Source organism: Crocodylus siamensis, chromosome 4 (assembly GCF_052110815.1).
Source record: "Crocodylus siamensis isolate JL-2025a chromosome 4, ASM5211081v1, whole genome shotgun sequence".
Lineage (NCBI taxonomy): Eukaryota > Metazoa > Chordata > Crocodylia > Crocodylidae > Crocodylus > Crocodylus siamensis.
In genome coordinates this window covers 94,802,572-94,815,151 of record NC_143398.1, presented here as the reverse complement: position 1 = coordinate 94,815,151, position 12,580 = coordinate 94,802,572, and the positions used below count along the sequence as shown (strand labels likewise).

The following is a 12,580-nucleotide window of genomic DNA, read 5'->3' as shown; positions in this document are numbered from 1 at the left end:
AGGGAGGAAGTGCTATGGTCACGCTGAGAGGATCACCAACCTGCACTGTTCTTACTGCCAAAGTTCCTGCACGCTGGCATGGTCACAACACTTCCCATGCCTGGCACATCGCATGTGAGAAGGACCTGCATAGGTGGCAAAAAAACCAGAAAATACTGACTCTTTAAATACAGAATGAATTAATTTATTGCTGCAATAACCTAGCAAGACATTCCCTCCCCTCCCTGTCCGCATCTGGTACAGGGCTCTTCTCTGTGCTCTGTCCAGTCCTGTTCTGAGCGTCTCCACAGGGATCATTAGGTCAGTTGCTGTTTGCATGAGTCCTGCTTAGTTTCATTCTGTTTCCAGTCTTCCTGTCCAGGTCTGCCCTGACCCATTCCCCTCCCTCCATGCTGTTTTATACCTTTCGGATATTTCCTCGTAGCCACTTTATTCCCCTGAGATACTCCCACCCTTCTGTGGTCAGTCTGCCTGAGCCAAGTTCTCTTAATTTTTCCTCACGTGTCCATTTTGTCTTGCTCTTCCCTCCCCTACTCAGATTGTGCGGCGCAGGACCCAGCGCAGGAAATCTGGTATCACCTCGCTGCTGTTTGGTGAGGACAAATGTATGCCTTGAATGTTGTGGTGGTGGTTGTGATGTTAGGGTCAAGGGTGAGAGAGAGAGTAGCCTAAAGGGAGTGGTTGAATATAGGGAAGAGAAATGGGTGAGCCTCAGCCTGAAGTTATGGAAAGAGAGGAGAGGGAGAATGGGGAGGGGGAAGGGAGTTCAGAGCTTGCTGCAGGATGTTCAGTGTTGCTTGTGGAATCTAAATATGCAGCCCACGAGTATCCATTCCCCAGCCTGATCTGTGATCTCAACTCCAAGCACTCATTTTAATTTCCATTGCTGGTGAACTAAGTCAATGTACAGCTATCATGCTTCCACTAGGGGGCAGGAGGGCGCAAACACCCCCCCCCCCCCCCCACTCACCAAAAGCGTCCAGGAAAGTCTCCTAGCTAAAAGGGAGGCGCACACCCAAAAGAAGTGAGGGGCCATTACCAGGGAGGATTATACTGTGGTTGCTCGGGGATGCAGGGGGGCAGTCAGGAAGGCCAAGGTAGAGATGGAACTGGGACTGGCTTCCCGGATCAAGGACAACAAGAAGTCCTTTTTTAAATACGTAGGGGGCAAAAGGAAGGTACCCGGTAACATGGGGCCCCTGCAAGACACACTAGGAAATTTGGTCGTCACACCAGACAACAAAGCTAACCTATTTAACAATTTATTTGCCTCCATTTTTCTGAGTAGGGCCTGGAACAGCCACCCCCCGCCGGGCCCCCCTTAGACCCCAGGGAAGGCGCACCTAGGGCAAGGGTTAGCGAGGAACTAGAGATTATGCTTAGGGGCAACCAACATGGGTTCATTAGCGGCAGGTCCTGTCAGACCAACCTCAGGGCCTTCTGCGACCAGGTCACCAAATCCTTAGATGCAGGGGTAGCAGTGGACAGAGTCTTTCTGCACTTTCGGAAGGCCTTTGACACTGTCTCTCACCCCATTCTCATTAAGAAACTGGGGGACTGTGGTGTTGACACCCACACAGTCAAATGGCTTGCCAGCTGGCTGGAGGGCCACACCCAGAGGGTGGTGGTGGACGGGTCATTTTCGTCCTGGAGAGATGTAGGCAGTGGGGTCCCCCAGGGCTCAGTCCTCAGGCCTGCACTGTTCAACATCTTCATCAGTGACTTGGACGACGGGGTAAAAAGCACCCTATTCAAATTTGCTGATGACACTAAGATGTGGGGGGATATGGGCATGCTAGAAGGAAGGAATAGGCTACAATCGGACCTAGACGGGTTACAGGGGTGGGCGGATGAGAACAGGATGGGATTCAACACCGACAAGTGCAAGGTGATGCACCTGGGGAGGAACAACCGGCACCATACCTACAGGCTGGGGAGCTCCCTTCTCATCAGTGCAGAGGCAGAAAAGGATCTTGGAGTCGTCATTGATGCCAAGATGAACATGGGCCGGCAGTGTGGGGATGCAGTCAGGAAGGCCAACCGTACCTTGTCATGCATCCACAGATACATCTTGAGCAGGTCCAAGGAGGTGATCCTCCCCCTCTATGTGGCACTGGTCAGGCCGCAGCTGGAGTACTGCGTCCAGTTCTGGGGGCCGCACTTCAAGAGGGATGTGGACAACATGGAGAGGGTCCAGAGGAGGGCCACTCGCATGATCCGGGGGCAGCAGGGCAGGCCCTACGAGGAGAGGCTGTGGGACCTGAACCTGTTCAGCCTCCACAAGAGAAGGCTGAGCAGGGATCTAGTGGCCTATTACAAACTAGTCAGAGGGGACCAGCAGGCACTGGGGAAGTTCCTGTTCCCCCAAGCACTACCAGGAGTGACTAGAAATAATGATCACAAGCTGGCAGAGGGTAGATTTAGGCTAGACATGAGGAGGCGCTACTTCACGGTCAGGGCAGCTAGGATCTGGAACCAACTTCCAAGTGAGGTGGTGCTGGCTCCTACCCTGGGGGTCTTTAAGAGGAGGCTAGATGTACACCTTGCTGGGGTCGTTTGACCCCAGTACTCTTTCCTGCCATGGCAGGGGGTCAGATTCAGTGATCTGCTCAGGTCCCTTCCAACCCTACTAACTATGAAACTAAGGAAAAATCAATTCAAGTAAAGGGTACAATTGTGCATGCACTTAAGAGCTGTTACTACTTCGAAATGTCTGCAAACCTCCCAGCGTGAGTGTGAGTTATCAACTTTTCCCCCCATAAGATATACAGTAAAAGCTGTGTTATCTGGCTCGTTACCATCCAGAATGGTCTATTAACCAACATGCTGATCAACGTGGCAAAAGCGAAACCACCTGCCGATCGATGCACCAAAAGCAAAACCAGAAGTCCTACTGTGGCACTTCCAGTTTCAATGAGTCCCACTTCTTCCTTGCTGGCCATGGCCTGGGGCAGAGCAGCCTGTGCAGGGCCCCCCTCCCTGTCCCCCAGCACACCAATGCCAGGGAGTGAAAGCCCTGGCGCACCGGATGTGGCGGGAGGGACGGTGGCCCCAACAGGCAAAGATGCCCCTCAGATAACCGTCATATTAAATTAACTGGAACCTCCTCCCCCTGCCCTCCCCGCATCCCGATGGATGCCTGATAACAGAGCTTTTATTGTAGATCCTTTGGGGGAAAAAAAGCCATATTTCGAATCGGGGCAGATTCCCACTGCCCCATCTAAAAGTTTAAGAAAGGGGCCTGAATTTTGTGTGGGTGAATTGGTCTCCATGTCATTGATTTCTTGAGTTTTATTGGCTCTTCCAGTCTTATGAGTAGCATTAAGTGTGGATCCTGCTGGCTTTGCTGGAAAATGCCTTGTACAAATTTTCAGGGAGGCTAATAGTAAATTCCAAGGATCGTTGCTTACAGATAAACTAGGGTAAAAGAGTAAAAGAGCAGTATGTAAAGTCAAGCACTCAAAAGCTAATCAATGCCAGAAAGTCACTTGTGTGACCTTAATTCAGCCTCCTGTGTGTATGTATTGTGACGCGGTTCTTAATTACATGGTCTCATGCTGCGCTTTCCACAGAGCCCTGCTTCATTCAGTGCACAGTGAACCCTGCTTCATTCAGTGCCCTTAATGAGCAGCTATTTGATAGGTTTCTTTTTCTCTTTTTTTCAGTAGGTGGCCCCAGTTCGTCTCTACTGCATGCTTTTCCAGCTTTGCTCTGACAGCAGAATTACTGATTTCCTCCTGGGCTTTTTTTTGCAGTGCTCCTCATTAAATCTTCCTGCTGCTTTTCAAACATTAAATTATTTTAATCATCACAGTCTCCCTGCGAGTTGAGGGGCCCCTGTCACTCCATTTGAGAGATGGAGAATGTGGGCACAGAGACATTAAGGTCTTGGTTGTTGAAAGTACAGCTCCACTAGTTTCAGCTTTGCAGTGATGAGTGCTCAGCACTTCTGCAAGTCAGACTCGACATACCTCATGTTGGGCACCCCATAAATAAGGCTCATGCTGTTAAAGACCCATGGAAAACACCTATGGAGTGACTTATTTAGCCGTACGTGGGAACTGTGTAGCAGAAGCAGGCTTAGGATCTGGGCACTGTTCATCTGGCTCAACCGCAGAACCATCCTTCCTCTTCCCACTGTTCCTTGCCTAGTTTCTCTGTGCACCAAACAGGCCAAGGGACATGAAGTCATCCTTCCTATTTGGGCAGGCATTTAGCAGATTGGCCTAATCTGGGGTATCATTTTTGGGAGCTTTTTTTCATATTCTGTTCTACTTTTGTTAGTTTTTTTTTCTTGCTGTAAACTGCTCTGAGCCCTTGTTGGGGAGCGTGGTGTAGAAATCTAATACATAGTAATACATAAGCACAAAGGGGGCTGAATCAAGGTTGTATCCTGGTGCATTCATTCTGGCACTTCTCCGCTGCTGAACATTGGACATTTTCGTGGATTGAAACATTTAGCTCCACCATGCAGACTCCTGCCCCTGGGGATACTGCAGTAACTGACAAGAGTAGCAGGCTGTCATTTTCTGTGTAGAGGGGGCTGAGGCACATGTTTGGCCAGGGATTTTTTACAGCTGCTTGAGGACAGCAGGAGTCCCGAGTCGTCTCAGTGCTGGACTGTGCTGTGGGTTCTGATGGGAATGTGCTCTGGCAGTTACAGACTCTTCCTGGATATGGTGATAGTTATGGATAGGAGAGTCCACCATTATCCTGGCCCATCTTCCCCTCAGTCACAGTTCCTCCCCCACTTGAGTTCCTGGTACCCCCTATATTTTCCTCTCTCATCCCTGACCCACATGTGTGCATGTACCAGGTTCAGGTCCTCTCCTTTTCTCTCTGCTGAGGCTATCACCCTCCTTCTCCTCAGTGCTCCAGCACCAGCAAGGAAAACACTTGTGCAGTAGCATGGGCTGCTTCTGCTGCTAAACTCGGACAGCAGCTGTTGCAGGGAAGCTGCAAAAGGACACTTGCTTCTGCATGGCTCCACTGCAGCAATTGAGGCAACTGGGCACTATGGCTACAACTGCTGAAGGCAGCGCATGAGCCAGCAGAAAGCGCAGGTGTGATTGCGTGCACCTCTGTTGGCTGCGTAGCAGTGCCAAGTGCCGCCTTTGGTTGGGAGAGGTGGTGTTTTGCCAGCCGAAAGGAGGGGTTCTGCCACCGCAGAATAACTTTGAGGGCCATGTGCATACAGTTTTGACAGCAGAACTGTAGTTCTTCCAGCAAGGCCATGCAGAGCAGATCAGGCATGGCTACTTTACCTGGTCCCATGGTGCCTACCTGCTTCCGTGACAGCATCTGAGAGAAACTTTCAGAGAATCCTGTAAATCCCCTGAAGCCCCAGGGGTGGGGCTGCTCATATAGACAGAATTTTTAGATAATCTAGCAGCCCCTCTAAGGAATCTCTGCTGAGCATGTAAGGACTGAAGCCTTCAAAGACTTGTAACCAATGTCAGAGGAGCTACAAGGCTCCTGCCATCTGGGTCCTATTCCAGGTTCTCTTGGGAGCGTATCAAGTAAAGTCGCCCCGCATCCACCCAGGATCTGTCCTATTGAGTATTTTCAGTAATAATTTGGAGGATGGAAATGAGTGAACACTTGACAAATTTGCAGATTCCACAAAGCTGGATGGGGTGGCTGAATGGGATTAAGAAGCAAAATGATCTCGCTAAACCCAGAGAAGGCACTGTATCTATACAGATTTATTCAGACTCTTAATTCTTACAGGTTTTCATGTTAAAAAATTATTAACAATGTATTTATTTACTACAAGGGTGTTAAACATGCAGGCTGGATTTAGATGATAACAGAGCAGTGTCATCCAGCCTGTGGGGCACCTGGAGGTTTCGGGAGCTTGGGGAGAAGGTCTGCTGCCAAAATCTGGGGTATGGACCCCCACAGGGGACACTTTTCGGCAGCAGGGGGTAAGCAATGGTTGTGTTGACCGCGCAGCTCTCTGACAGTGCTTGCCCTACCGCCAAAAGCGGATGGATCCAGGTTTGGCATGTGAGGAGCTCATGATCTGGTTCTGTCTCAAAGGACTAAACCAGTTGGACACCCTTGATTTTCCAAGTGAAAACATTGTAGTTGGGATTGTGTGGCTGCATTTGGATGGGAATTGGAATTCACATAGAAATGTGAAAAAAAAATCTGGAAATTGTTTCCTTATTAAATAAAACTGCCTTTAAATGTGCTTGGCACACTAGTTAATCAAAATGTAGTTTTCCATTTAAAATTGATTTGGGCAGCAAAGGAGGTATCTCTTGCGGGTAGGGAATTGATTAATAATATCTGGTAAACACAGGCCAGACTTCAAAAGTATTTAGGTGCCTTTAGAAAGGAGCCCAGTAGAATGTAAAGAAGTGCCTGATTCCTGTTTTAAATTTGTGCATGTGAGAGGCCTGCGAAGACGCTTGGAAAAATCCCAGAAGGTGCCTCTTGGCGTCTGTTGGTGTTTATGCACCTCTGGAAAATCTGGCCCTGCATTCCTCTTGGAATGTATAAGTCGTCTTCTCTGCCACCCATCTTTTAGTTCATAGCTTGGGAATTGAAAAAGCAGAAAGAAAGCTTGTTTTTCTTCCTCCAGTCAGTTTCTCAACTCTGAATGAGTTAGTCCATTGAAGAAGTTAGTCTTTGCACCTGCAGGCTGAAGCCTCTCTGTTCAACAGAAACTGAAAGTACTTGCACTCAGAATTATGAAAATAATAGTAATCAGGCCTTGGTGAGACTCAAAAGAGCATGGATGTCTAATGCAGCACGCAACCGGTGTGGCATGCATCTGCAGCTTGACTTGGCTTCAGAAGTGAGGCGTTTTCCTACTGATCCTGTGTATTGTTAAAAAAGCAGTATCCTTCTCCTCCACTTTTAATGAATTAAGCACATTGATTTAACCATAGGCCCTAATGACAGGCTGTCAGCACTTCTGTTTTAATTTATATGAAAAACATGGGTTGCCTGTGTGCATTTACCCTGGGCCTATCCCTTGGTACCAGGTGACGATGACCTGGAGGCGCTGAAGGCCAAGAACATTAAGCAGACTGAGCTGGTGGCTGACCTGCGCGAGGCCATCTTGCAGGTGGCGCGGCACTTCCAGTGCGTGGACCCCAAGAATTGCAGCATTGTGAGTGGGGACACCCTGTGGAGGCCTAAATTTTCCACCTTTTCCTCGCTGCAGGGCCAAGGCCATGCTCCCTGTCCAGGCCACAACAATCCAAGCCCCAGAAGAACTACCAGGCCCAAGTGAGATCTGCCAAGGGCAGGGTCTTTGTGGATAGCTTGGCCCTCCCAGGTGGAGGAGGGAGTCATGGTTGTTCACGGGGTCAGAGAGAGCTAATTTGTCTGCCCCAGGGAAGGAGAAGAGCTACGGTGGGTGGGGATGGGAACACCTGGCTCAGCATCTAGTCACCTGTGCATCCAGTCACCTTCTTACTGTTTCTCTGTGGTGCTCTTCCATACCCCTTCCCCCTGCCCCCAGGATCTGACTCCAGACTACAGCATGGAGAGCCACCAGCGGGACCACGAGAACTACGTGGCTTGTTCTCGGAACCGTCGCCGCCGCGCCAAGGCCCTGCTGGACTTCGAGCGCCATGATGACGATGAGCTGGGTTTCCGCAAGAATGATATAATCACAGTAAGTGGGAGGGGTTGGGATCCCCCATTGTGATGCATCCTCTTTGTTCCCTTGCAAAGAGGTCATGCTATAGGCACTGGCCTCTAGCTACTGCTTGAGACCAAATGCTCCCCACAGCCCAGTCTCATCCGTAGCTCTGGCAGGGTTTCAGTTTATGTAGTCTGTTACTCTGACCTGATGCACATTGCGCCAAGAGTGCTAATGGAGCTAGTCCTCTGCCACCAGCAATAACAGCTCATACTTTTTAGAGCTGGGGCTCTGAGGTTCAGCCTTTGAAGGTGACCAAGTGAAGTTGTCATTCCCACCAGGTCGGGTCTGCCTGTAATGAAAATTGGCTGATGACTTGAAGTGCAGATGTTCAGGCTGCTGCTGGCCTTTGACAGCTGAGGACAAAGCAGTTTCCCACACTGCATGCACCTTATCATAGAAGTGGGGTCAGAAGGGACCTTGTAGATCTTCAAGTCTGATCCCCTGCCTGGGCGGGAGAAAAGACTGGACTCAGATGAGTCCAGCCAGGTAGGCATCAAGCCTCTTCTTAAAGACCCCCAGGGTAGGAGCCAGCATCACTTCCCTTGGAAGTTGGTTCCAGTTCCTAGCTGCCCTAACTGTGAAGTAGTTCTTGCGGATGTCTAATCTAAATCTACTCTAATAACTTGTGTCCATTGTTCCTTGTCATGCCAGGGGGCGCTAGGGGAAACAGCATCTCCCCTAAACCCTTCTGGTCCCCCCTAGTGAGTTTATAGACAGTCACCAGGTCCCCCCTCAGCCTTCTCTTGTGAAGGCTGAACAGGTTCAGGTCCCGCAGTCTTTCAATGTAGGGTCTGCCCTGTAGTCCCTGGATCATGCGGGCGGCCCTCCTCTGGACCCTCTCCATGTTGTCCACAACCCTTCTGAAATGGGGCGCATAGAACTGGACGCAGTTCTCCAGCTGTGGCTTGACCAGCGTCACAGAGGGGGAGGATCACCTCCCTGGCTCTACTTGTGATGCACCTGTGGATGCCCTGCCAACCGTGACCTCGCATTGTCGGCCCATGTTCATCTTGGAGTCGATAATGACTCCAAGATCCCCTTCCACCTCCGTGCTCTCAAGAAGGGAGTTTCCCATTCTGTAAGTGTGCTGCTGGTTTCTACTGCACTTGTCAGTATTGAAACACATCCTGCTTGTCAGCCCACTCCTGTAACCTATCCAGGTCTTGTTGCAGTCTTTCCCTCCGTACTAGCGTGTTCACCTCCCCCCCAAATTTTGGTATCATCAGCGAATTTAAAGAGGTTGCAATTCACCCCATCATCCAAATTGCTGATGAAGAAATTGAACAGTGCAGGCCCAAGGACTGAGCCCTGGGGGACTCTGCTGCCCACTTCCCCCCAGGTCGAATATGACCCATCCACCACCACCCTCTGAGTACGACCCTTGAGCCAACCTGCAATCCATCTGACTGTGTAGGCATCAATGCCACAGTCACCTAGTTTTTTAATGAGGATGGGGTGGGAGACGGTGTCAAAGGCCTTGCTGAAGTCTAGAAAGACTGCGTCCACGGCAACACCTGCATCCATTGCCTTTGTGACCTGATCATAAAAGGCAATCAGGTTGGTCTGACATGACCTGCCCCTAATGCCCCTTCTCTCTCTGCCTCTGCCAGCACCATTCTCATGGCAAGACCCGTCCCCCAGGCTCTTGGGCCGGGGGAGCCAGGTAGTTCTCAGATCTTTGTCTCCTTGCTGGCACTCCTCAGCCTGCTCATGTTGCAAGTTGTCAGTGTCCCCTTTTTCCCCCTCCTCGTTTCAGATCATCTCCCAGAAGGATGAGCACTGCTGGGTGGGGGAGCTGAATGGATTGAGAGGTGAGAATGGTTGGAGCTGGGATTTGGAGGCAGTGGGGGCAGGCTCCAGAGCTGCTGGGACTAGGAGGCTGGTGTTCCACAGGGCTGTTGCCTGCAGCGAGAGCTCTCCCGTCCCTCTCCCAGAGGGCTGCATGGGTTTGCTTTGCACACAGTTCTCAGCGTTGCAGCTGAAGACTCTGCAGGTCCTGGGGGGCTGTAACTGCCTGGGAATGCACATTTGCTCTGCTGCACAGGAGGCGTGGGTGGGACACAGGCTTGGGTTGTGGGGGAGTTGTCTTGATGGTCTTGCTGGCTACTTCCTGCAGAGGCAGCAGGTTTTACAGCTAGAGTGGGGGCTGCCTGTGCTGCTTGTTGGCAGAATGTCCTTTAATGACCTCTTCTTTGCAACCATCCTGATTTCCTGAGCCCAGGCTGATTTGATCCCAGAGCTTATTTTTCTTCTCAGGCTGGGCTCCCAGCCTGCTCCAAGGGCCACAGGAACCAAGTTCCTTTGTTCTCCCACTTTCCCTTCCTCCCTCTCCCAGCCTGCTGCTTCTCTAGGGTTCAGTATGTGCCTGCATAAGGATTTCCTAAAGTCTGTCTCAAGCCGATCCCTGTGTCTGCTTCACATAGGTTGGTTTCCTGCAAAATTTGTGGAGATCTTGGACGAACGGAGTAAAGAGGTAAGCACCATCGTATCTTTAAATATCATCCTGGAAACCTCTTTGCTTTTCTTTCTGCAAGCCATGCATGTTTCCCCTGCTGCCATTGCCCCTTTAGACTGGTTGGTGGCTGAAACTTTTCTCAAACTCTCAAGGACCAAACAAAATTGTGGCCAGGTGGCACTTAATGTCCATAGGTATTTGCTGATCATCCATGTAAAGGAGAGAGAAAATTGGTAGCCCACAGGGTGTGGGGTGGGTGAGAGTCCAGTGCAGTGACCAAGGTCCCTGGAACTGCACTTAGAGCTCCCAGCTGACCTGAAGGGAAGGAGGGGACCCCTGAAAATTGCCAGATACCAATTGAGTGCATCAGTGCAGATCATCCCAATGTGGCCGCACGGGCGCCTCGTGTGCAAGACTGGATTCTTTCATGCAGCACCATTATCTTGGGCTCCAGGTGTACCCAGCAGCCATCTTGCACTCCATGCAAGGCTGCAGAGGTCAATGCAGGATCTTCCTCAGTAAGTGCCATTCCTGTCTGGCAGTGAGAAGGACGTGGGAGAGACCCCACTGAACCTAGCACTGACTGATCACACCCAGACAAAACCAGTTCCGGGAGCCATGGAGGCTGCTGGTGCTGAGAGCTGCAACGCTAGTTTGGTACCGGTACCAGCCTCAGCCTTTGTTATCACAGCACCAACACTTGTGCCTGGAGGCAGCTGAGGGAAAGGCCAAACGCAGTCCAGACATGGCTCCAAACTGAGATGCGGGAGAAGTGAGAATATCGTTCTGGCAAAGGCAAGCCTGTGAGAGTCGCCAATAGACTGGCACCAGGTGATCGGGTACCGTGAACACACAGCAAAGACACCAAAACCAATCAAAAGAAGAAAGGTTCTGTTCATGCACAAAGCCCATAGGTCTTGCTGAACTCGGTGGCGGACTTTCAAGCCCTGTCTACCTAACATGGAGGAGGATGACTCCTTTCTTATCCGAGCAGCTTGAGGGCACCTGGGAGGAGTTGAAGGAAACTGAACAAGAAGGGCCAGGCAGCTTTCAACACGGCTCTGCAGGCAGCCATCCAAGACCTCCCATCCAGGGACTAATGGTGCATTCCCCTTCCCTGAAGGGTTTGGGTCCATCCGCAGATCTGTGAAGTTTTACTCTCCACTGTCCTACTGGAAGCTCTACAAACACCAACCCCATAGGCCCAGGACAGACAACCAGATCATCAGCAATGCAAATAGTTCTGTTACCAGAGGAAACTCCTGACATCCATCTCCTCCATAAGTCTCTCGCCATCCTGTCAGCCAAGCACCAGATTTGACAGAATTTCAGAAGTCGACAACAGCCTTTGGGAGCTGCCTTGCCCCCTACCCCATACCGCATTGCTGAGTGTAATACTGTCTCTGGTGGATGAGTGTTGGATAATGGCTAATCCACTTCCACTCTGGTGCCTTTCAATTTGCAAAAGTTTTCTCTCGGACCCTGTGGTGCAAAGGGCTTTGTTGCCTCACCCAGCAGTGGCCCAAGCAACTCCGCAGGAGTACAGGACACTGCTGTCTCCTTATCCCAAAAAAAGAAAGGCAGAGAAGGGTCTATCTCCTGCCCCAGACCTTAGGAAACTAAACGCATCCACTTGCCTCAGAGTCAAGGTGGCAACACTTGCCTCAGTCTCCAGGCTCAGGGCTCTGCTGGTTCATGGGCTTCCCATATAGCTAGCTAGCTAGCCAGCTACCCAGTCCACAGGAAGTTCATGGAAGTCCTGGTGAGTGTGTATCATTACCAGTGCAAGGTGCTATAACTCAGACACCCCATGACATAGGGAAAGTAACTTCCAAATACACCTGTTAGCAGCAGCCCACCTCAGGAGGGAGGGCAGTGACCTCTGCTATTGGGCCAGTTGGCTGATCAGGGGCAGGTCACGAATGGAGACAGCAAGCCAGTCTCATCCCTCTTCTGTTGCCTGGGACTACTAGCGAAGCCACGCTCAGACTACACACCACATAGATCCAGGACCCTACATGTTACATGAGTGGAGCTAAATCACTCAGGCTGTCATCATTTTGGCTATAGAAGGCGGTTCAAAAGGCCACCCTGTCTCTTCAGAAAAAATTACAAAAAGCTTCTTGTGAGCTCTTGGTGTTGCCAACTGCTTAATGTCCCTCTCCCACCGGGCACTGAAACTCAAGTGACAAGCTTCTGACCTGCCAGCATTTCTTACCCTTGCCAGTGTCAAGGTCATCCAGGGGAATGACCTGCTGACTTCTGTCAAAGGCTGAGCCTTGGCCTCAACTGCTAGGTCAGGTGCCATGTTCAAGAGATCTGTATTCCAGTTACTGTTCAACTGATGATGAATCTGGAACTCCTTGGTCCCACCCCCACTTGGAGGGGATGCTCTGTGCCAGTCACTACAGTGGGATCCAGGCTGATTTATCCTTTTGAATGAAAGGCAAGGGTTTTATAGG

The 12,580-nt window shown here is 50.7% G+C and overlaps 1 protein-coding gene across 5 annotated transcripts in view; it reads left to right on the top strand.

The window, feature by feature from the left end:
- The window catches only part of SGSM3 (small G protein signaling modulator 3), a 50,592-nt gene that overhangs the window by 31,893 nt on the left and 6,119 nt on the right, over window positions 1-12,580 (top strand). For all 5 annotated transcript variants that reach the window (XM_090042974.1, XM_090042969.1, XM_090042971.1 and 2 more), the window contains 5 exons: window positions 539-593; window positions 6,996-7,123; window positions 7,478-7,633; window positions 9,420-9,474; window positions 10,087-10,136. In XM_090042974.1, the coding sequence (XP_089899100.1) occupies window positions 539-593; window positions 6,996-7,123; window positions 7,478-7,633; window positions 9,420-9,474; window positions 10,087-10,136 (444 nt within the window). The remainder of the gene's footprint in view (window positions 1-538; window positions 594-6,995; window positions 7,124-7,477; window positions 7,634-9,419; window positions 9,475-10,086; window positions 10,137-12,580) is intronic.